The 26,165-nt window shown below is 41.6% G+C and overlaps 1 protein-coding gene across 3 annotated transcripts in view; it reads right to left on the bottom strand.

Moving 5' to 3' along the window:
- USP25 (ubiquitin specific peptidase 25) overlaps window positions 1–6,749 on the bottom strand; it is an 89,943-nt gene extending 83,194 nt beyond the window's left edge. Inside the window, exon 1 of one of the 3 annotated variants that reach the window (XM_048936737.1) lies at window positions 6,505–6,749. In XM_048936737.1, coding sequence (XP_048792694.1) covers window positions 6,505–6,549 — 45 coding nt within the window. In that variant the 5' untranslated portion in view covers window positions 6,550–6,749. Of the gene's footprint in view, window positions 1–5,801; window positions 5,975–6,504 lie in introns of those variants that run through there. The other 2 variants (XM_048936727.1, XM_048936746.1) reach the window with 2 other exon arrangements.
- Window positions 6,750–26,165: the final 19,416 nt, after the last annotated feature.

The following is a 26,165-nucleotide window of genomic DNA, read 5'->3' as shown; positions in this document are numbered from 1 at the left end:
AGTTCCCTCAGCCACTTTCCTGGTAAGATTCATACTGTTCAGAAAACTGCGTTGCCAAGTTAAGAGTTTCAAGTGTTCACACACCCTTGCTTTATCAACCAGAAGTTTGTGAGTGTCACAAGGACAGCCTCAGCTAGCACCCTGCCTACATACTGTGCCCATACTTCTCAGGCAGAAATTGTGAGCAAGTTGCATTAATTTAATCATGCTCAGTGAAATTAATGTGCACTCCAATCAAATAGTTTCCACTCCTGGGTGGGGAGCTGACAAAGTGCAGTCACCGCCTAATGGAAGAAGCCTTTATTTCCTAGCAGGAATTAAACTGAAGTCTATCCCAAATTCATAAAGCCATCTGTTGTCACAGCAGCCTCTCGTGGTGCTCCGTGGACTGCTTTGCTCACCCAGGGACAGAGAGCAGCCCCCCGAGGGAGATGCTGAATGCCCACAAACTGGGATTGTCTGACTGCTGACTCCATAATATTACAACGGCACTTCAGACAGGGAAGCTTAGCAAGTCCACTAAAAAAAAATAATAATAATAATAATAACAAAAAAACCCTGAAAGGAAAGGAATGAAAAAACAGACTTCATTCTGACTTGATGCAACCTTTGCCATACTGCACAATTGCACTGAGCAGGAGAACAAGAAAGTGAAAGCATTCGAGACACTTTCGTTTCCAGAAAAGCAAAGCTGCTCTCACACAGGTCTTTCCAACTCAATATGAGAGAAGGACAGACTTCTCTGTTTCAGCCTACATGCCAGCAAGACAGACAAGACACACTGTCCCACCACTCTGAATTTTGATATCTGAGCCATAGTAAGTGAACCACAAGATGTCAACAAGAAAAACTGTATTTCAAAAAAAGTTACCTTTAAAAGGAGTATCTTCCTATGTGAAAACATGCAAGGGAAGACATTGCCCTTAAGGTTCTGGTTTATTTTTTTCTGCAAAGGAACACCAGGAATGTCACGTGCAGTTCTTGGCTGTTGCCAGGCTCTGGGAGCTGCAGATCAGTTCCTCACCACAGAAAGCAAAGAACAGCAAAACAGAAGAACCCACAAGCACCCAGCAAGCACCTGGAAAATCCCATCACTGACATCACTGCGCTGACCTTCAGAGCTCCACCATGGGCCATGTTCATCCCAAGCACCCCTGTAAGCTCAACCAAGATTTGGATCTGTGCTCCGAGGGCAGCCCTGAGCCAGGTCACGGTGTCAGGGAGGTTCCACACTAACACCATAACCCAGGACCATGAGACTGAACTAGTCCCAACCCAGTGGGAGCATCTAAACAGGAGGGGGAACGACTGCTTACATGGGTTGACAGTGATAGGACAAGAGGGAATGGTTTTAAACTGAGACAGGGGAGGTTTAGGTTAGATATTAGGAGGAAGTTTTTCACACAGAAGGTGGTGACGCACTGCAACAGGTTGCCCAAGGAGGCTGTGGATGACCCATCCCTGGAGGCATTCAAGGCCAGGCTGGATGTGGCTCTGGGCAGCCTGGTCTAGTGGCTGGTGACTCTGCACATAGCAGGGGGTTGAAACTAGACAATCCTTGAGGTCCTTTTCAACCCAGGCCATTCTGCGATCCTCTAAATAATTGAAGTTATGAGGTGAGATTCCCATGGATTAACCAAATAGATGGACTAGCAAAGCTTAGGTACAATCTTCAGACAGAAATAAAAGACTTAGACAAGAACTGAAGTTTTAAAAAAATGATATTCCCTTCCCTGCTTGTGATCAGAACTCAGGTCTGACCTGCTCATTACATTACATCCTCAGCTAGAGAGGCCCACAAACACTGACGATTTCACAGGATTAGAGAGATTGTACTTCCTCCCTTCTCAAACCTTTTCAAGATGTAAGAGAACAAAAAAAGCAACAGTTCTATTATCCTCCCACTTACCTCTACAAAGCACTTTTAGAAATGTGAAATATTTTGCTATTTTAAGGTATGAGTAATTTGCTTTTTGACCTTTTCATAGAAGCTGATGGGTTGTGTCATCTTTTGTAGCTACCGTTCCTAATGGCTGAGGATATGGACTTATCCTAAAGATTATTTGGGAAGTCGTAAAGACATTTTAAACTACTGCAAAGGGTTAACAGAATTAAAAAAAAAAAAAAAAAAAAAAAAAAAAAAAAAAAAAAAAGGATAAATCTTAACTTTTAATATTCTGAAGTAGTATTTTCTTCACAAAGTAGGGACCTACCCTTCTTAAAGATGCTGTTTCAGCCAGATGATAATGACAGTATTATAGTTGTAAACTCCTGCTACCACCACCAAAATTATTACTGAATATTTGTGAAAGATTTTCTAGAACGCAGTAGGTATTAAGCTACCACTAAAGGTTTCAAAAAGGTGCAGATTCATAGCATATTATGCTACTACAACAGCAACGACGACGAATAAAACAGGAGTCAAAAAAACTACGTAGCTACAAACTCAGTGATAATTCTAATAGGTCACAAAATGCCAGCAAAACCCACCAGAACATTCATAATAAGGGAAGCATTCAACATGTCAACCCGAGGAGACTTTCAAAAACTACTCTGTGTCATCACTGGTCTACTCTGTGTCATCACTGGTCTTTGTGCCTAGCTCTAGCTTTCAGAAACAGAAACCTGAGTCTGGACAGAATGTATATCTGCATATGGTATGTAGGCTTTTAATGAACATCTTTTAAATTACGTAACAAGACGTGTATATCTAAATTGGTGACTCAACTGCACACTACAAATAATTACCGCAAACTAATGAGTAGCTGGTGACAACACAGGTAGTACATCAGTCTGGTTATTCTCCTTTCTCTGGCCAAAAGAGGTCATAAAACCTTCCATGTCAGCCAAAGAGGTCTAACTCCCCACTTCCAAACCCACCATGATTAGCTGGCCTGCCATACAGCCCACACACAGGCATCCTGCACATGGGGCAATATGTGATAAGGCCCCATTACATGGTGCAGGGAACTCTTATCAGATGAAGGAGAACACTTGGAAGAGAGCCTCTGGTCACATGAGGAGATGTAGGTCTATGGGACAAATGGCAGGTCAGTCAGCCCTGAGCTCAGCTGATGATAACACTGAGATAATTAAGGCTGTAGGGCTGCTGGGAAGGTCACCATCTATCAAGGTGAAAAACAGCACAACTCTCAAATACTTTCTGCATGTACCAAATGCCGAGGGGATATTCTCTGAGATCACCTCCCACCATTCAGAACTGAATAAACATCACTGTCTCTGTTGCTGGAGACACACAACTGCACCGTCTTCTGTATGTACAACTGCACGGTATTAAGAAGTTAGCAGCTATTGCTTTCAGCAAAGAAAAGCTGTTACTGCCACAGGACTACACTCTTCCAGTAAGGACATCAAATACATAGGTCAAGCAGAGTAGAAATACATACACTAGCTAACAGTTTTCTCAATACCTTGAAAAAGAGCAAAAGAGAAGTGAACAGTATTAGATCTTGCTTAATGCCATCCATTGTTTCTAGTGCTAAATATCCTCAGATATGCACTTCTCTAAAATAATAAATAAATAAATAAATAAAAATTGAAAACTGACACCTCTAACTTTATTTCACTACTCCTGTGATTAGACTACCAATACAGTGCTGAATCACAAGTCTGAAATAGCAGGGGAGTAGAAACAAACATACTCTTTACTCTTTCAATCCATGCGCGCACCAACACTCAGCCCTTCTCCAAAAGCAGTAGAACTTGACACACATAGCTCAGACACCAGCTATCACCCTCTGAAATCCAGTTTCTCCAATCTGTTGTCACAAGATGACCGTCACAGTAATTATGGTTAGGTTGACACACTGCTGAAGCATGTCTGACTTCTCCACATCTTTTTTTTCCCCCCCAATCACTAGAAAACTACCTTTCGCCACCCCCTGCTCTTGTACCCACTGCTCTAGGAACACACCAGAGAAGGGCACAGCACAAGAGACACTCTGCAGCCACGTTCAAATTCTCTGGGCTTCATGTGGTGAGAACAGACAGCCTACAAACACCCCACCACACCACAGGATCACAGAGGAGCTGAGAGTGACAAGAGTCAAAAGACTGATTATTTGCTCCAGAAGATATACTGCTACTTTCAATGAGGAATCAAGATGATCACTCAACATGAAAGAATTTCCTTTGAACTGATTCAAATTCTTCGACTGTACAATAAACTAAAGACAGCTTGAGTGGGAAGTGGGCTGTTTGTACTCAGGGTATTTATTAATAAAAATGTGCATCTCCCAGTTCTGCTAAAGCTTAACACGTACTTCCTGTATGACAGTAAGAAAACATCTGATGAACAATGTTGGGAACCAGAGTTGTGAATAAGGTATGCTGGTGACTCAGACATCTCTTGGAAATGCAATATAATTCTGTTTAGATGTGGTCTCCTCACACTAACAGAAAACAATCACGACAAACTTTGAGGTCTGTAGAACAAACTCTCTTTATTTATGGAGCATGGGATTTTCTTCTCAGGGAAGATGATGAGCTAGTGGTAATCCCTCCAACCATGCCTCAGGCCACTGTACTTCCATAAATTTTCTTTTTAAATGAGAATAAACTGTACAATGTTAAAGCTTGTCACTCAGTTAGCTATTTGTTTGCCTCACTAAATAACAATACGAGTCAAACACGATTTTTTGCAGACTATTCTCAAGTTTGTTTCCCCCTCCCCCAGAATGCAACTGAGGATAAAGTAGGTAATAAGGAATCTCAGCACAATAATCAGATGGTTCAACAGAAATAAAAAATACAAACGTTTACTATGAAAAAAGTTTGAAATTTTACACAGCTTCTGCAGATACTGTAGTAATTTGCATTCATAGAGAAATGCCAGCTTTAAAATTCTTGCTGACATTAATTCTCTGCTCCAGCATACGGCCCCCAATAATATTTATGATTCAATCTCCAGTCGCTTTTAAAGCTTATTACACACAACCGTAAAGGTGGGTTGGAAGGCACCTCTGGAGACCACCTTTGTCTAAGCCACTACTAAAGCAGTTCCCTGCAGCAGGTTGCACAGGGAAGCATCCAGGCGGGTTCTGAATATCTCCAGAGAGGGAAACTCCCACCCCTCTGGGCAGCCTGTTCCAGTGCTTCGTCACCCTCACAGTAAAGAAATTCTTGAAACTGTAATCCTCCTGAACTCCTGACCTAGAAGCAGTAGTTTATCCATAACATTTTCTGTGTAGCACTGCTGAAAGATCATCAAGCCCTAGAAAGGCTCAGCAAGGATTACATAACAGAACGTCCAATACAATAATTAAGGGATATTTAAGTAAAGCATCAACAGTGCATTTTGCAGAAGAACACCTTCTCAGGAAAACTGCCAGATAAATAGCAGCAAGGAAGAAGCGTTTAAACACAGAAAGCACAGCACAAGCCCAACCAGCAGAAGCCCGGCACACAGTCTGCTAGCTCTCCTCAACTGAAAACCATACCAACAAAGGAAGGAAGGGACAAAAATGTCCATTCAGCCCTCTCCTTCCTGTAGAGGCTGCCAAAATATATGCTCCTAGCTAACAGCAGCCCAGAGATACCTGCATCACCCTCCAGGAGAGCTTCATGAATGTAAGTTGCACAACCTGGACCAATTACACCTTCATCACTGCTTATAAAGTGTGACCACTACCATTAAACTTCCATCCTGACTACACCAACACAAACCTACCTCCATGATCCCACAAAAGCATCACATGCAACAGAAAAAAAAAAATACAGCATGGGAGAGGAGGCAGGTCTGTCCTGTAAGCAGGGCAGGCACATGAGTAAGCAACAGTTACCTTCAGGGGGGAATAGAGAGCCCCGCGGTTAGATTCCAGGATCGTCTTCCCCTCGCCAGTCCCATCTGCTACAAGCAAAGAGCTGCAGAGGGTGTCCATTTCTAAAGAGATTTTTCAGCAACTCCCGGTCCACACTAAAAGATGTGTAACTGCCATTCGCTCAGCCCCCTTTCATAACGTGCATTAACGCAGCCCCTAAATACACCACCACTTTTCTACTTCAGCAAGAGAGCGTCACAGCCATGTATGTGTCACGGCCCCAAAATAGCTGTCACCTTTCGCACACACTGCTCGGCCTCGGCATGCCGCGCACACGAGCATCCTCCACCCTGACGGAGCAGCGGGCAGGCCCTCCCGCAACCTCGGCACTGCACCTTTCCCCCTCCGCCCGCAACCACAAGCGCAACAGGGCCGCACACGCAGCCCGGGGCAGCGGCCGGCCGGCTGAGGGCTCTCCCCGGAGCCGGCGCTGCGGCCAGACCCTGCGGCGCGTGGGGCCGTACCTCGGGGCGACCGCGGGCAGGACGCAGGCCCGGCTGCCAGCGGGACCGCGCTCCCCCGAGAGGCGAAGGCGGCGGCGCGGCCGGCCGTGGCACCGCAGGGACTGGAGCGGCCCCGCTTAGGCCCGGGCTCGGCCGGGGGCAGGGGATCGCGGCGCGCTCCGGGCCGGGCCCGGCGCTGCGGGGCCGGGCAACACTCTCACCTTGGCGGCGCCGCCGGGCTGCAGCACGTTCTGCTCCACCGTCATGGCCCCGCGCGGCTCCCGGCTGCGCCCCGGGCTCGGCGGGCGGGCGACGGTGGCGGCTGGGCCGGGCCCGGGCTGAGCGAGCGGAGCGGGAGGGAGGAGGAGGCGGCGGCGGACGAAGAGGAGGAGGAGGGGCGGGAGGGGGAGCCCGAGTCACCGCCAGGCGGGCGGGCCGCCGAAGCGGGCGGCCGCCATGGGGCAGCGCCGATCCGCTCAGGCCCCGCCGTCACTCCCAGCGCGGCCGCCGCCGCCCAGCGTGCTCGGAGCGCGGCCCCGCCTCCAGCTCTTCCGCCGCGGCTCCCGGCGGCAGCGCCGCCCCGCGCACCTGCCTCGCCGGAGCCCCTCTGCCCCTACGCAGGCCAGCCGCCTCGCGGCTACCTAGCGGGCGGCACCGCTGGCAGCGCTTGCCTCCATCTTGGCGGCGGAGTCAGCGCACGGCCCCGTAGGACGGCCCGGCCCGGTCCGGCCCGAGACAGGGGAGAGGCCCCGTTGCCCGGCCGGGCTCGGCGGTGTCTCCGCGCGCGGGTTGCGCTTTCCCCGGTTCGGCGCTGAGGGAGATGGGAGCTGCCGCAGCCCGGCGAATGCCCGCGGGAGAACGGGCTCCGTGCGGGGCCTGGCGGCAGCGACACCCACCTGCTCCCGGCGGCTGTCCGGCCAGCGGCTTCTGGGCGGGAGGTGTCCCGACACGGGGTCTGAGGATGCACTTCGCTTCGCTCATAACGTTTGACCAGCGGGGCTGCGAGATGGCCGTAGTCAGCACGAGGGGTAAATGGGAACAAATGGGAGATGCTTATGACGATGTGTGTGTATGCATTCAGATCTGCAAATTATGGCACCTCAGATAAACAGTACTAGGAAAAAAGAAAGAAAGAAAAAAAAAAAAAAAAAAAAAAGAGAACAAAAAAAAGATTTATTTTTATAAGACCAGTCTGTGGAGTCAAGAAAATTACAAGAATCATAGAATCACTCAGGTTGGAAAAGACCTTAAAGATCATCGAGTCCAACCACGACCTAACCGTACTACCGTAACTCCAAGAGCCCTACACTAAATCATGTCCCTGAGCACCATACCCAAACACTGATTCTGTGGTTTTTAAGCACAGAATCACAGAATGGCCAGGGTTGGAAGGCATCTCAAGGATCACGAATCTCCAACCCCTCTGCCACGTGCAGGGCCACCAACCTCCCCATTTAATATTAGACCAGGTTGCCCAGGTCCTCATCCAATCTGGCCTCGAACACCTCTAGGGATGGGGTATCCACAGCCTCTCTGGGCAGCCTGTTCCAGCACCTCACCACTCTCATAACACACCCAGGGATGGTGACTCAGCCACCTCTCTGGGGGGGGCCTGTCCAGGTCCCTTTGTGTAAAGAAGTGAGCATCCTTGCAGCCAGTCATACGAAGTGCAGGGGGTATGTGTACCTACTGCCCTCCTCACTCTGCGGGCTGCAGGCCCAGCTGGCCACAGACACAGCTGCTTCCCCCTGCCAGCCCCTGGTGCTGCAGGGACAGGCCTGTGGGCAGTCTGGGGGATGGTGGATGTGTCCCAGTTGAGTTCCCCACACTGGTGAAGTCTGATCTGTAAGAAAAGCTTGGGAGAGCGGCTCACCTATGTTCCAAAAACTCTGCAGCTGTGAGCCCAATGCATTGAAATGAGTTGTGTGCTGCTTGTCGGCCACACAGAGCATTTACGACCCAGCAATTCAATTTCTTCCCCCACATAAGATGAGGTTATCAGGCAATGACATCTCTGCAAGCTCTTGGTCCTTAAGAAAAGCGCCAGTTTTTGCACAGCTCATGACAACCTCTAAATACTGCCTTAATTCACTGCAGTTTCTGAGCATGAGGTGTTGCAATTTGATCAATAGTTCCTTTTCTAAGGCTTGGTGCTCATAGATTGTATCAGTTTTAATGCTTCTGCTTTTTATACTGCAAAATGCAAAGCAATTTTTAAAATTAATGCTCCCTAAGAGTTTATTGCGCAAAAGGCGAGAAACAATGAAGATGATATAATGAGATCAAAAACGGCTTACAAATTGCTTTTTTGGGAATAAGCAGAAATTATCTCTTCTTATACCAGTGTCGTTGTGTGAGATTGCTAACAGCAGGACTTTGGTTTGTTTTAAGAAAAGTTTCCTGTTGCACTGTTGGCCAAAGTACTGTGCCAGTTCCTGTCCCCTTCCAAAATATAGATTTTCTTGTATTATTTTACAGATTCTCCTATGCTGCTTGTTTGTTGTTTCTGTTGTTGATTGTTTTTATATATGCTGCACTATTCAGAATTAAATAACTTCCATTAAAGATATTGTTTATACTTTTTGAAAGTATTTGCTTCAGTGGAGCACTAAAAACAATAACAGAATTTGTTTTGCAATAATTTGTTAAAGTCTGTTTCCTTGGTAGACACAGGATCCAAAAAGGTGTTGAAAAGAATTTTTATTTTTTACTCAATTTACCTCTAATCAGGATAGGATGACAAAGTATCATCTTCCATTAAATTCCTTCCCTTTTCTCCCCTCTTCCCCTCACCCCTCTTCCACCCTCCCAAAAGGAAAAAACAAAATGAAAAAAAAAAAAAACCAACACAATAAAACAAAACAAAAATTTATCACTTTTGAGTGATCGTTTAAGCAAAGAAGAAAAGAAAAAAAAAAAAAGAAGTCTGATGAATGTGTGTTCACGTGTGTACGTGTGTATGTGTGTAGGTCCCTGAGCAGAGATCTACAACTGAAACACAAGTGGGCCATAGCCCAGGAGTACTGGTGGAATGGAATTTCGTGCTCACATTTCTATGTGGCTACATATAGCATTAGAATTAGTATTTTGTCAGAAAACTGATAATTTTGTCAGGGCCGCATTTAGAAAGAGCTCTTGACTCCAAGATAGCATTCCTTAGTATATGTAAGGAACTGTTTCAGAAGAAACTGAACAAGGAGGCTGCTTGATTTCTAGGGATCCTTCATTCCTCTTCTGCTTCCAGATCCCATTGACTGATACTGAGATTCATCTTGTGTGTGCAACAGAGAATTCAGCACAGTAACTCTAGGTCCACAAGCTGTCACTCCTGCAGGTAGTGCATGAAAACAACCATACAGGTGGTTGCTTTTTTAAATTATGTATTTTCATCTATCCTCCCGCACAACAGTACCCAAGAGGTACTGTTTCTGAGACATGCCTCCTTCACAAGGAACCCACAGCCTTAACTTTCCACTCTCCTCCTGCTAGTCTGTAGCAATCATTTAGCTGTCACGTAACCAGAGCTGGAAGTGTTTTGCTGCTAGTCGTGTTGATGACAGTGCATAGAAAAGGGAGCTTTTGGTCTGCAGCGAAATGAAGGCTGTGTGATTATGTTTGCTTATGAGTCTCAAGAGCTGAAATTTATTTCCTTTCTTTTTATCCCTTCCTTGTTCCTTATAGAGTTGGCTACAAGTTGGGCAATGTACCTTACTGTACCTTTAATATCTTAAATAGCACAGCCTGTAGCTAAATATTACTGTCCTATCGCCACTTAGTTTCTCCTCACCTTTTAATGGTGACACAGGGTAGGCTTGCATTTGGCAACTGTGTTACACAGCGTCTGGGTGCAGCCCTCACTTCCAGCTGCTTGGTGCCTTCAGGAAGGTTGTCCTCTTTGCTCACCCTGGCCACCAACTCCCTAGAGAGCAGATCCACCTGAAGGACAGCTGCAGCTTCACCACCTCACACCGGTTGTTTTTCTGCTAGATCACTTCCCCAAAATGGTTCACTGGCTGGCAGCTGAACAGCTGTGCCAGCCCGAAAGAGAGGGTGACACAGACTTAGCGATAGCACATGCTGAACTTTGCTTCACACGCTTCTTAAACCAGGCGGTGACTGTGCCTGCCTGCGGACTGCCCACTGCCCACACACAGCCTGCTCCTGCTCATGATTCTCGTGGTCTTCCCATTTTTATGAAAAGAGAGGAAGACCCCAGCCAACCGCAAACGCTTTTGCACATTTTGTCGTACAAAAAGATCATGTACAACAAGAAATAGCTCATTATTTCCCCTGTTGGGTTTTTTTTTTCTTTGTTTGTTTTCAATCTGTCTGTTTTTGTCTTTAAGCACATCATTTATTTAGGACTTTAATTATACTGTAGCTACACTAGTTACTTCCTCAGGAAGTACAAGTCTGAACTTCTTGGTTTTCTTTTCCCAAATGTGTGACCTGTAATAACAGCCATGAGAAAGCACTGCTATGAAACATTAAATGCTACGAACACACAGCATTAACCCTAGAGAAAAGCCTCTATAGATCTGCATTTATGAAACCTATTTTGGAACACATTCACTTAGATCTTTTATCTTTGCAGTAAATAGTTCTGACACATGAAACAAAAGCAACACCGCTCCAGAAGCTTTTTAAACACAACACCTTTTAAACCAAAATGTTAACAATCACTCAGTCACTGGTGAGAGTTCAAATGTTGCTTCTGTGCCTGCAAAATCTCCTGTTGGTTACTCTTTGTGGGAATCAAACCAAAAGATAACTGAAGCTGTAACTCAGGGAAGAGGGCAATCACCACACAAAAGCCCTTTGAAAACAAAAAGTGAAACTAAAATAATACGAATGTAAGCTTTGTTACTGTACAAAACAGAGCCTCATATTCCATGATGAATGTATTTTAAAAGTGAAGGTCCATCACCTTCCAGTTGCTTCTAGACAGCAGCTGTCTATTCATATGCTTCCTAAAAGTCAAATACTATATTCAAAATAAGCAAACAACAACAACAACAACAATAAACAATAAAACAGCTGCAGCTGAATTGCACAGAATACACCTCTGGATTCTCAGAGAGCCTGAAAACCTAAATGTAAGGCTTTGAGTGCCTTACATTTAGCCTTAGCCATCTTCACACTTTATTTACTTTCTTGACCACTCCTGTGCATTGATCATATATTTCACACAGCCTCCCTTAGAAGCAATAAGATTTTTTCCAATGTGACTAAAGGTAATTTAGAGCTCAACAATGAAAACCAGTCTTTCCAGTAGGCACTACTCATTATTTATCAAGCAGTAGAAAGTTTCAGAACCTCTCCTTAAAAGGTTTCTCTCATTGAAAAGGTAACTTATTTAATGGAAAACATTTCACAGCAGATTATTATCCTAATTGAATTATAAATTCAATAACAGTAAATAATGAATAAATAATATAAATAGTACTAAGCCAAAAACAAGATAATTAAAAAAAAAAAAACTTTCTGAAACTTCAGCTAATGATTCTTTCCAGTGCTTAGTTTGAAAGCATATCTGCTCAAACATCGATAATTTTTATCATCATGGGAGTGTAACATTCAAATATTCAACGTCTAAATAAATTATATTGGATTATAAAATAATTAAACCAGTTATGCAGAAAGTTATGAAGAAATAATAATCATTTATTATTATTTATTTGTACTTTGTGGATTTTTTTTTAGGGATTTTGGGGATTTTTTTTTTTTATTTTTTTTTTTGAAATATCATAACTTTTAACCAAATAAAATGTCACATTCTTACCTTCTCACTTATTGCCTTGCTTTCTATTCAAGCAAATACTCATTGAACATAATGATATACTCTTGTACCTCCTGGACAAGTTTCCCATGCACACAGTCATTTACATACACTGTTCCTTATTAAATAATGAAAGATAATTGGTTCATTAGCCAATGACCTTATGTTTGATGGACTATGTAGACAAACAAGGTTGCCCTCCATCAGGATCCTTTAACTGACAGCTAAAACCAGAAGGCAAGGCTGGTGAGACCAGTACAAAATTCACATTTTTTGCTCCTATCATTTTTTTGATGCCAGTTTTCTTGTCACCCATAAACTACTACTAAGTAAAGAGATGAAAGAATGCAGAGCATGGAAGTGCAGTATTTTATTGACATGCTCTAGATGAAAACCTATCTTTAAGTATTCTGTTCTTAGAGTAACCAAAACTCTTCAGGTAGTTGCCTAAGCTCCCTGCCCTAGATATTGAAGAAATTTAGAGACTTCAAGTTGGGATCTACAGCCTAGCACAAACTCTGACTTGCTGAAATGCTGAAAGAGGCACAAGCCTAATATCCTACCCTAAGACAGACTGTGAATCTACTTTTGGACAAGTGGGAAGCTGTTCTGTGTCCAAATTCATGTTTCACAACTCATACTTAATGATTCATAACCACCTCCAATCACACCACTTCCTTATTGCAGCACAGTCTACAGCCCCTGTATCTGGCCACTCTTCTGCAAGCAGGGCTCCAAACCATTGGTGATGTAGGAGGACACAACACCGACATCTTTCCACCTCTTCAGAGAAGACATGAAACACTATGAAATTAAAAAACAAACAAACAAACAAACAAACAAAAAAACCAACCAAATATCACTACCAGTTCCTTTGCAGTCTGTATCTTTCAAATAAGCACCGAAGGCTGCTGTGTGTTCATGTTGATTCATTCCTGCCAGCATGCCTAAAGTACACCTATCAGCATCCTCAGGAATAGTGAACTGGGGAATGTCTTCCCATTTAGGAAAGCTGCTTTCTTCCCAAGCCAGGTTGGAAGCACAACATCTCAGAAACTGTCCTTCACCAGCACTTAGGAGGCCTTAAAATTTAGGGGGGATGCTTGAATATTTTGCTTTTTTCTTTTTTTTTTCCCCTCCATATTTTCAGTCAATCTAACTGACAACAGGTAGCTTCATAGAGAATATGGTGATGGAGCAAAAGGTTTGTTGTGGTAGAGCAAAATGTTCAGCCACCGGAAACACTGACAACAATTGGGACAGTTCTCATAAATGACCTCAATTATTTTTCCCTGGTATTTAAAAAACAGAGATAAAATAGGATTTTACAATGTACAACATTCTAGGATCTTATAGGATTCTTGTAGTGTAAGATTCCCACACCCTGAGCTTAAAAGCTTTTTTAAAATTAATGGTTCTCATTCTGCATCGCACAGAACTTCTCAGAACTACTCACTATCCAGTCTAGATGCAGTCATCACATTTTTTCAAATTGTTTTTGTTTTGTTTTGTTTTGGCAGGAAATAATATATTCTTTATGTTATTTCAATGGCACATGGTATCTAAATGCTTTTACTGACTGCCCCAACAGCAGCTTTGTAAGGCAGTGGCCATCTGAGGAAATGACAAAATATCTGTTTCCTTTTATTCTCGTGGTTTTAACCAACACGCTTGGTTCAATTAACTTTTACAGAGCAGTGCTGACAGTTACAGATCATTTTCACATCTCTGTTGTATTTGTGTCTTATCAACATTTATAAATATCCAAAGTGCAGATGGGTGTGTGTGGATTTGGGCCAGGCTCTGTCAATGGTGGTGCCCAGTGACAGAACAAGGGACAGTGAGCACAAACTGGAATACTGAAAGTTCCATCTGAACATAAGGAAAATCTTCATTACTGTGAAGGTGACAGAGCACAACAATGGAACAACCTGTTGCGGAGTCTCCTTTTCTGGAGATGTCTAAAACCTTCCTGGACACTTTCCTGTGCAACATACTGTAGGGAGCTGCTTTAGCAGTGGGTTGGGCAAAGATGATCTCCAGAGGTCCCTTCCAACACCTACAATTCTGTGATTCTGTGATATGACTTGTTTTATCTGGGTATATTTTGTCCATTTTGCTGATTAAATAGTGAAGATTTTAATAATCTGTATTAGGAGAGTTACCCACCAAGAAGAAAGAAAAATAAAGTTTTTAGTCAGTATAAAACTGCCCTTTGAAAACCTCTTCAGAGGCAGAACTGCTGCTGATGCCATTGGGCACTCCAGACATAGCTGTATGACAGATGACAGCCTTTAAACAAATATTCAATTATTTTCTCTTTGCATTCACATGAAGGACAATATTGGTCACTAAGAGTAAGCTGGCTCCATAAAATCTGTCACTTTATATTGTAGAATCATAGAATGGCCTGGGTTGAAAAAGACCATAATCATCATCTAGTTTCAACCCCCTGCTATGTGCAGGGTCACCAACCACCAGACCAGGCTGCCCAGAGAATATTATGTATTCTAATGAGATTTCTAGTCTCACTTGAAGTGAACAGACCAACTAAAAGCAATCACTTAATACATTAAACACTTTAAGCTTATTTTGTGAACAGTGGACTACGACTCTTCCTCATCATGTCTGGTAACAGAAATGAAACTCTATTACTGCATCAGACAGCAGAGGCTTTAAATGTTAAAACACGAACAGCTGGGGTGAAACATAACACTGAAAGGGTGACACATTTGAAAAACTGGAGCCTGATGAGATGAGATGGGGTCATAAATTGTGTTAGTCATACTGCATGACACATGATCTCCAGTGGCACTTGCTTCTCAGTGGGGGCTTTCATTGACGATCCTTTGCACAGCATTTGGAAGAATATTTAATACAAAACCTGCTAAAAATTATTCAATTTACTGTACTATTACACATTTGTTACATGTTTCCAAGGAAAACCATTCTGGGGGCTAGCCTTGGTGGCATGAATCTCAAAGTTGGAAGAGAAGAGGGTGGGTATTACAGCACCCAGGACACTGTAGCACGGCTCAAGCATGCTATACATGTGTATGCTCAATATTATATTGTAGAGAATCAACAAAGCAAAAAAAAAAAAAACCCAAAAAAAACCAGGCAAATAAACCTATGTATCTAATGTAAGAATAGACAAAATGAAGACAATGAAGTCATCCATCACATGAACATGATATGGGTTAATTACCTAAGCATGAAGGCAGGGAAAAATACAAAAACTTTCTAAATGTAGCCGGTCAGCATTACAGGTAGGTGAAGTCTCATACATTTATCTTAGCACTGCATCTAGAAAACAGAGGTAGAGCAATCAGTTCTGAGGGTTCTGTTTATTTTTATTAACCAAGGCTGCGAGATGGCACGGCTAAATAGTACAAAGGGGTGGCAGTATGTAAACTGTGGGAGGACTCCCACAATGTCAAGGAGGGGCTGTGGGAAAAATCCCTGCAGTAGAGGACAATGGGCAGGCACTCTGTGTGCCCCAGACTGGGTGGCCTTAACTGTGACATCACAGTTCTTTCCCTGCTCTATGAGCCTTCCCAAGCAGACACTTTCATGTGGTGCTGGAGAAGTTGTGATGCTAAGAACGTGAATTCCATGCGTGCAATGAAAGAGCAAGACAAAGAGGACAAGAGACATAAAATTCCCATTCCCACCAAATTACATATGCAATAAGGTGATGAGTTCAGGTAAACATATCTTACATGGTAAGGGGATTTGTTGTTGTTATTTTGCTTGTTTTACATTGCAAAACAGAATGTAAGCCTTTTTTTCTATTCTGGGATATTCAGGCCTCCACAGAAAAGATACATGAATTGCTGTAATATACAACTGAAATGTCTCAGCATAAACTTCTGAGATTCAAATGGTGTCCCTATTGATTCAAGTAATAACAAATGGTTGGGTCTTCATTAGGGGAATATGGTGGGAAGGAAAACTTTGAATATTTGAAGACCAGATTGTATAGACTGTAAAGTCAATTTTAGTGTAAGCAGTCATGGATTTGAGGATTCATCTGGAAAGGTGATGGATGAAGGCATCTGTTTTATCAGAATCAGTGCTATTTTTTTTCATCCATTTGAACTTTTTCCTTAAAGCCATTCTTTTTGGGGAGATCTACACCTAAATTAATGGATAATATGGCTCTACTGATAGGCACATCCCTAAGACTTTCACAGGTAACCAGGAGAATTACTAGGAACCAACTGAGAATCTCGCCTTTCCAAATCACCACTCTCTTGCTCTCTAGTGAAGCCTGAACCCATCTTGTCATTGAGCCTGCTTCATTGCACAACACAGACTGCAGGGTAATAATCTGACCCTGAAGAAAATTAGCACTCCAGCTGCTTACAATTGCAAATCTTTCAGTGTCTTCCCTTTTCTAGCCCTGCCAGACAGACATCCTTATGACAAAGCAGGAAAAGACAAACTAAGGAAGTAGATTTTATCAACTCATCTATTATTACTTCTTAGGAAGTTGCAACACCTTCTGGTTCTGACACACAGCTATTACTGCAGCAGCCTCATCACAACAGATACTACTCTCATGTGCTTTCTGGAACTTTAAAAATGCGGGCAGTTAGAATTGGGCTCATCACACCAATAGCTGAGGGAGCTTTGTGTTTGCAACCTATAGAGCTGTAAATTCCCCCCTTCTAAAAAGGCAATTGCATTCTCAACCACAGTGCCGTAATTTCAGCCCAGTTCCCCAGAGAGTCTGTATGAAGAAGACGTCATGGCAGACAAGCATACAGCAGATACTTGCTGCCATGGCTGGAGCAGCCTTGTTCCCACTTTGCAGCAAATTGTTGCTGCTCAGTGCCACCGGACCAATTCTATTCATCAGGAAACAGAGATGAGGTGAACTGGGAGAGAACCATAAGTACTGGAACTATTGTTAGTACAAAACTTACTTGCCTGGGTCTAAGTTTAAAGTGAGAAATTAACAAACTCCAGCTATAAACCAGCTTAGGTAACATCTGAGCCACTTCACTTCAGATCTCTTTTTGGAGGAAAGTTGTAGCAGAACTGTTGTCATGTTGCTGCATACAGCATTCATTTCTACTTTTTCCTGTTGACTTGAGTCACTTGACTGTTTCAACAAATAACAAGAATAGGTTACTACAGAAAAATGGCCCACTCCCAACATTAAAGACTTAAAGTGGGATACTTAACTTGCAATTGAAGACAACTTTCCAGCTACTCCAGGATGGTGGCAATAGCCTGTTTGAAAAAATGGTATTTTCTGAATGTGTGCATATGTTATGTTGCCATTTAAGTGGTGCCACTCCTTGCATAAAACTCACTTTGCATAATTACAGACAGTTTTGCAAAATATTTATTTGCATTCTTTGGTGCCTACATACCACATAGTTTTTCATTTGAGAACGTTTGTAACAGCCTTCTGTTACAGCTATGTAAGTAGAGCTAAGTAACAATTTCTGCAACACTGTGAGGAGAAAGGGAAAAAAAAATATACGTATAAAGATCTTTAGAGATTGAAGCTACAAAAATATACCCATGGCAGAAATGAGTGACGATTTAAGGCACTATTCCTTTCTTAAACTTGTAAGCCCTCCACAATTTGCTACCACTTGTTTGCCAGGGAAAAGCATCCCCACAGAAAAGCAGCAGGCTGGAGCTGTGTGCACACCTCAGATGCAAAGTCCATCAGTTTTCTTTAAAGTGCTGATGAAAGACTGTTTGTGCAAAGACAGCTGACTTTGTGCTGATACATGTGCAGGTGTTCCATCCTGCCAAGCCAGCTGTGGGAGGGGAAGCTGATAAAAAAGGGACAGAACAGACAGCTGGAGGGGCTGTGCCTCAAACTATTTCAGCTCACTTTGCCAGACTGTCTCTGTCCATGTCCCTGGATGGAAAGAGTGGGTAAGCAGCTTTGGTCAAGGAATAAACAGCAGCATTATGTATAAGAGCGTACTTGCGCTATAGATGAAGTAAACCTGTGACAGCTCTACATCCAAGCAAAAGAATTTAGGATAATTCTGATTCATTGAATTCAGCACGCCAAATTTGCACCATCTCAGGTTTGGTGGACTTCTGTTGAACTCAAGGTGGAACTCTGCTGAAGCCTTTCCACAGCTACTGCAGACAGCTGAGCAAAAGACCTTTGAGTTTTGTGGTGGTGCATCAGAGCCACCAGCTGAGATGATTAAAGACAGTGTACATGTTTACACAGGGCAGAGAGGCACTGGAACTGCAGGCAGCACCGTGGCCTCAGCGCAGCACGGTGCCAATAAGCACGCTAGCTAGTGTGCACACTTCTAGAGAGCCACATCAGTGCAGCTGGACTGATGGCAACACTGTGTGAAGATGAAGCATAGATACAGCAGCCTGGTGGGAAGCATGATAAGTTTGTTCATTGAGATAAGACATTCATTACGAAGGAAGAAAAGCATAAAGAGCACAAATCATATGTGATATACTTGCAGGAGATTAATAGGGCGAGAGAGATAACAAACAAAATTATAATGTAATACAGTGTACATCATTTTCAGGATTCACCAATACTTTTATGTCCAGATTTGTATTTTGTTGGTTTATTTCTCCCTCCCTTTAAATATTTTGTCCCTGTTTTATCTTCGGTTTTCTTTTGCCCTTTGCATCATTTCTTCCCATTTTCAGAGTATTTTTAAAACTCAGTTTCACCAAAGCTTGGGTTTTTTTGCATATACCAACTTGTAAAATGCAGGATGCAGTTGTTACTCATTTTCACAGATGTAAATATAAATCTGAAATTGAAGTAGAAGACACTGACTGAGTTTTTTTCATGCATAGACAAATCTTCTCATAAAGCTGTAAAAAAGAATTGTCTTGCTGTCCTTCTTAGATACATATTTTAATAAATATTGGATATATTTAGTTTTCAGTGTACCGCTCCTATGCACAAAAGCCCATAGGTAGAATAGGAATATTCAGTTGCTGTGTAATAGGAGGATAATTATTTAAAAAAAAAAACAAAGCAACATTCATCAAAGTATTGTTCATTTAGGTAGTAGAGCTGAGAGGTGTAATTAAGGATAACTTGAATGTGAACTTGTATGTCCATGATTAAGTATACATACAGACAGATTAGATTTTTAACTTGACTATGCAGACTTCACAACCGGGTTGTTTTGGTAGACCTCACAGACCTGGTTCTACTTGTCTGTTAGTTACACAGCTCCAGTGCTCACAGTAGGTTTACACAGTATAGAAGGGAGGCGATATCTGCATTCTTTCATATGACTAAGTTGCTCTGTCATGAACCTGGTATATACAAATGAAGATGTAGGACAAGATTCTCCATTACACCCACGAGAAGGAGTAACTCATTTGAACAGAAAAATATTTCAGACATAGCTCGAAGGGGATTCTGAACTAGCACAGACACGTTCACTTGGTGACAAACAGTCCTCTAAGGTCTACACACTCCTACAAAGTCGCCTACATAGGAGATTTCTAGCTAATTAATTTGGCAGACTGGATTTCTTCTTCAGCCTACAAAGTGATGGGAAACGCATGAATGTGGCACAAGGAATCTGCTTCTACAGGAAACAGATCAAAAACCCTGGAGAAAAAAAAAAGAAAGCCAGCCACCAGTTGTTGTTACATTCAAAGAACAGTGCAGTTAATGCTCATTACATAGCAACTACTTGCAGTGCATAACTAGTCTTCTTTATTTTATGTGGCAGTTTCCCACACAGAAGAAAGAGCTAATGAATGGGCTCGGCTTCCTTCAAATTAATGACATCTGCATCCACCAACATTTCTTCCACTAACATAGGTGTTCTTCCTAATAAAAAAATTTCCCAGCTTTCTATCACTGTCCAGCTTCTGGTGAAACCCATGGCATAACACGTTGTGGTGATGTATGGAGATGCATCCAGACATCCTAACAGCTTGTCTGCCATGATTTCTTTGTTCCAAAGGCAATACCACATTTAAAACATACAGAGATCAACTAAAAAGTTCTCAGACATCAGCAAAAGAAGAGCAATCTATACTTCAGGTAATGGAGAATTCTGTGCTTTGCTAAAGAATAATTAGTCTAAGATTTTTAATACAACACTTGCACTTGTGAGTTGACTTTTCTCTCTCTCTTTAAAATAATCAAAATTATTTGGTCATAGGAAATCATAATTAAACAGACCTGTCATGGAATTGGATTCTCTATTTCAAATTGCATTTCAAGTTGTCAGTTTTTTCCAATTTCAACTTAAATTCTATTTTGCTGCAATTGCAACAAAGTTTCATTCAGAGTTCAATTTTCTTTCGATTAGGTACAGCAATTCACATTTTATTAATTTTTAAGTGTTCCAAACATTCCTTCCTGGATGTGTGAAATAAAATTTGTTGTGCGGTGGTTGATGTTTTTTGTATGTATGTTGGTTTTTTTAATGCTTTATTAGCTTTTCTTCACACAGAGCAACTCTGCATATTTTTTAAAGCATTTGAATTTGGAAACAATGATGCTTTAATAAAGAGAGCATTTAAACAAGTTATACTAAAGATCTACTGCATTTGGCATGCACCTTTCTGTGTTTAGAGTTCCTAATCAGTCTCATGTGTACTCAGAATTGAAAAATAAAAATGCTGGCTTTCTTGAAGACTTTAGTTCAAGACTATATTTCTTCAAAAATATACTTGTTAATATTCTCCTGGTACCTGTTTATATCTGAATGAAAGATGCCAGGAAGAGAAAGATGCCAGGAAAAAAACTGCATCCCAGCTGTGCTTGTGTAAATGTTAATGTCCATGGCATTTTAGAAGGCCTCTGTAGAGGGCTAAACCACTGAGTAAAGAAGCCTCACTCTCTCTCTTGAAGTCTTTTCTGTATGAGAGAGGTTTTATAAAGCTCTTGCTATAAATCATTATGCTGCATTATCATAAGAGGTACAACCCAGAGGTACCGTAAGAGCAGTTGTTGGTTGCAGACATACCTCTGATTAGCACTTTAAATTGAGCTTCAAACTCTTTCGATATCAGCCTTCATTTTAGCACATTAGATGCCATCTCTTTGAGGGGGGATCATTATGAAAATCCTGATGCAGCAAATTTTGCAGCTGATAAATTTAATTCATAAGATAAATCAAAGCAAGGAGCTTTAACATGATCACCCATTTATATGTAACTAATATTTTTTAAAAGGACTAGAGACTTGTATTTTACCTTGAGGTGATCATTTTCTGCCTTGGTCCAAGGAGCAAAATTTCAGATCACATTGGAAATCTCTCTACTTACCAGGCAAAAGTATTCATATGCTATATACTACACATCATTTATATACTATTTTGACAGGCTTAATTTTCTGCTTATGTAATTCCATTTTCCTTGGATACATATGGCCATCTCTTTGTTATGTAGAACTGTAATTGCACAGAAGGAGGATGAGATCATCAGTTAAGTTGTGATACATCCCTTTAAACAAGTCATCTAGAATGGCCTCAAATAAATAAAATGCGTTCTATGTAAAATCAGATTCTCTTCTACCTAAATGTTAGGCTGCCACATTAACTGAGAAATAACATAAACATTAATAAAAAAGAAACACTGACAACAGAAAACAAAATAGCACAGCTGTTACCTTCAGAAGTAGCCTTCAGATTTTTGTAGAAACTGAAATTTCAGATGCAAGGAAAAATACAAAGAAATTTTTATGTCTTATTCACTTGAGGAGAGCGGATAGTTTCACTGGGTGAGAAGGATGAACGCTACAGAATTTGGCAACAAATTTCAAGATCCAGATATCTGTAACAGTTTTTGAGTATAAGTACGTTATTAAATAAATGATACAGCAGCACAGTGCAATAAAGGACAGCAAGTTACAGGACTCCTTAACAGACACTCTCCAGCACAAAGATGCAGGTCAGTGGCCCACTTGAAGGATTACCTAAAGTAAATCACAGTCAATACTCACATTACCTTTGAAGGCTATTGGTTACTTCTCCAAACTTCAGTTTTGGGTAGACCTAAAACTGTAAACTCAGAAAAAACACTCCCAGGTATGAGTGAAGGTGAACCCACAACTTCAAATACCAAAGCACCACCAGTGTCACAAAAACATCACACATGACCGAACGAGCTCCACGTGGTCAGTCTGTGAGACAGCAGTGGAGAGATCAGAGGTCCTGGGGTACCTGGGCCTGCTCCTGAGACAGTTATTCAAGCATAAAGGCACAGTCAGTGCTTTCTGAATATAAACGTTATCATCCACAGCTGAAACTACAAACAGAACAAAGAATTAATCAGAACTTAGCATCATACAATTTGCGTGGCATGAGCGTGAGCAGGAAAACCTTACGCACACATATCAGAAAAATCACGTACAATATACTTGTGTATGGGTACTACTGAATCACAGCCTGAACCTCTGATTGATCACCTGAGGCAAGCACTGAGTCAGCCACAGGAACACAGGTGAAGGCAATTCAGCTGTGTAACCGGGAAGGGGAGGAGCCTGGCTCCACATCTGCTAGACTTCATTTAAGAGCTGACTGCCACTCTAGAAAGATCTCTTTTTGTAGGCAGCTCCTTTTGGAGTTTTCCTGTGAGCCCAGCCCCAGTATTTTCAATTATTTTTGATTACCCCTTTCCACTGTGATAACCCACTTAGATAATTCTAGCTATACCATCAGCCTAACCACCCTGTATATTTGTTGATTATACAACTTGAAAAACAAAAGATAGGCATGACAGAGTACCTGCAAAGTAAAAGACAAACCAATACCCCTAAAAAGAAGTGGTCTGCAAGTCAGGTATATGGTGTAGGAGGTGATTCTAGCTCACTATCTGTTTTGAAGCAGTGCTAAAGGAGACAAAGTAAAGACATGTTGGCTAGAAATTGATACCTCACCCTGTGTTCATGTCCTCCTCACCCTGTAAGGAGATCCCCAGACCTGACAGCCAGCCTCTAGCACAGGAACACTGAGACCACCAATGCAAGTCCTCCTATATCACCAAGGATGTCTGAGGTGGTTTTCTTATCTCTCCCACAAGCCTCCTCAGAAGGGTGGAAGAAAGCTAGATTCCTGATCAAAAGTCTAACTGTGGTCAAGAATCCCCAGGAGATCCTCTTTCTGTTAACTACAAAGGGATTACTCAGAACTTAAAATCACAATGTTGTTGACCAAAATTAGTTTCCTATAACTGAGGATTGTAAAGTTCTTATCCTAATGCCTCAAGGCATTTCCCTTGGACAAGATGAACAATTTTTTTTTCATGTTTTAAAAGGTGTTTTTGATGAATCAGTGTTTGAGATTTAGCCAAACATCCTTATGTAATTTCCAAGAAGGATCGATGACAAAAACTTCTGTTAATAGGAATGAAAGATATAAGCAACCCACAATCCACAGTAAACTCTCTAGTCACTTCCAAAATCTCTATGACCCCATATCTCTTGCAGTGAACGCTTTTCTCTGACACTGTTATTATGGAATTGCAGAAGCTTTGTTCTCTTTGGAAACAAGAAAAATGTATAATCTCCATTTAGAAGATTTTGCAAGTCATACAAATAATAGCCAGCCAGTTATGTTATGATCACTGTACTATGCTACGCAGAGGCTATGATAAAACAGTTGTTGAAAACAGCTTTGGTTTATTGTGAACCGATGAACTTAGAAGAGTGAAGGATTCTTGTCACAAGGCAGGACATAAGGAAGAAGAAAATAACAGTGTACTTCTGTTGCTGATTTTATTCTGTAATATTCTGTATAGTCCAAGTAGCTAATGATGCTATTTTCTTGGCAACAGAAAAAGCAACTATTGTAACCAGAAGAAGCTACACAGATTTCACACAAAACACGCAGTATATGTTAGGGCTTTCTGAAAGATTACTGCAAATTTCAAGGTTATAAAAAAATACTGTGGAGAGAGCATATGTAAGTGAAACAGGGAAGAATGGGGCTGGATAGGCAAATTATTTCTTCAGCTTTCTCATGGACAAAGTCAGCCAGTGACACTCAGTAGTCTCATCATGCTCTGAAGCTGGTGATGATGCTATGTTATTGCAGGACAACATTTGAGATCAGCTTCCTTTCCTCCGGGCTGAACAAACCAGGAGCATCAGCTGCTCCTCATTTGTCTTGCCCTCTAGATCCTTCACTGCTTTTGTTGCTGTTTTTGGGATGTTCACTAGTAGTTTTAAATCTTACATTGTAGCACCCAGAACTGCACACAGTTCAGGTTTTGGTGAATCAGTATGTCTGGGGATGCTGTTAAAGTACTGCAGATAAGACGTAAACACTTGAAGCATCTAACAGGTCTCATACGCTCCCCAAAATAAAACCCGCCTGGCTCTACAGCTCTTCCACAAACTAAGCTTCCAATACAAGGTGCTTGCTGTCGAATTAGTTGCCTCTTGAGAAATCGAATTAGATACCTCAAAATCTATATTTAAACCCTTGCTGCTACATAATCAGGCTATTAACACCATACACTCGTGCATTCTTGGAGATCTGGAACAATTCCACAATTACTATACTCAGACTGGTGTTAAATTTTGGAGTCATTTACTGTGTATTAATTACATCATGTGAGAGCATGACATGACTAACCTCTTACTAAAGTTACCTGCGGTACATAACACGTAGGACCTAAGTGCAGAGGACCTAAGTGACAGATTACTTTTTTTATGCCCTGCTCTGGATCACAACTTACCTCTAATGATTTTATAGTACCACCATTCATTGATTTCCAATCTAGTGAAGGAAACAACGGCTAGTACATAGTTATTACTAATTTCAGTTTATGACATACTCACATTAGAAAACATCATATAAAATCTCACTATTACTGTTCTTTCCTGTGCATTTGAACATTTTCCATTTATTTCTTCTGCTTTGCCTGTGCTGTACCTTTCTCATTCTAATTTTTCAGGCGATAAGAACACATACTATACAGGATATAAATATAAAAAGGGGAGCTTGAATGTAGCATGATCAGAAACTTCACTAGTGTCTCAGACATCTCTAAGCAGCAAATGCACGTCCATTGTCATATTTCTCAACTCACTACCACTGCATTTAATTAGAATGTTGGGAGTCACAAATTTTGATTTGCTGAGAACATATAAAATAGAAACATTAAAAAGGAAAACAGAAATGATTTTATTCTGTATTTTTTTCATATCAGCATGTCTTTGCCTGGATAAGGTTTCAATATTCATGCCATATCTTAATAATCAAAGAAGCTCTTTACACTATCTATGATTTCTTATTAAGATGCAAATCAAGAATAATCTCTGATTTTTCTAGCAGAGCCTGAAAGCACTTTATTAATTAGTCAGGCTCTATCTAACTTCTGACAAGACTTCTCTCATCATAGGAAAACTGACTTTAAAATTATCTTCTAAGTTCACATCTATGGTCAGCAATAAGGGGCCTGAATTGTATGTAAGCCATCAAAATTGTATGGTGATTTTTAATTGTCACTAAAAATCACTGTGCATCTTCTTTAACGATAGAAGATGTGAATGCTTTGGTTTAGTTGTTTAATTCATGTTTTGAAAATCTATTCTGATGCCTGCATTCCATTAGATACGAAAATGAAACATCCCATGCTAGACAAGCAGAATGACAGATACTTCACTGTCTCAGGACTTACTTCTAACTTCTTTCATTTGTCTTTATGCTTTCTCCATTCCAAGTTCTGTAGCACCTCCCTTTATCTTTTAAGCATACACCTTAGAAAGCATTAATCAATGAAGCATTCACAGTGCTTACATGATTACCACAGCTTACCTGTTCTTGTTATGTGGTCCATAAATTATCTTCAGTTTGTTTTGATGCTGTCTCTGTTTGAGAAATGAAATCCTTGAGATGAGCACCATGGCTTGTTTTCATCTATAGATCACCTGCCTTCCTAACAATCAATAACAGATTAATGATAAATTAATAATATTTCCATTCCTTTAAGACCTCAAATTATACTGAGCAGAACTCAGCTAAAGCCAACAGGTGCCAAAGCTTCAGCTGGAGGAGAACTGCCTGTCCTAGTGGACACTTTTGGATTTTCTTCATAAATTTTAGCAGGCTGACCAACCATGCTATTTAGCCGTAGCCACAATGAAAATCTGAACAAGATCAAATA

The sequence above is a fragment of the Lagopus muta genome, chromosome 1, assembly GCF_023343835.1.
Source record: "Lagopus muta isolate bLagMut1 chromosome 1, bLagMut1 primary, whole genome shotgun sequence".
Classification (NCBI taxonomy): Eukaryota; Metazoa; Chordata; class Aves; order Galliformes; family Phasianidae; genus Lagopus; species Lagopus muta.
Note: the sequence above shows the minus strand (reverse complement) of the source record. Positions and strands in the feature narration are given on the sequence as shown.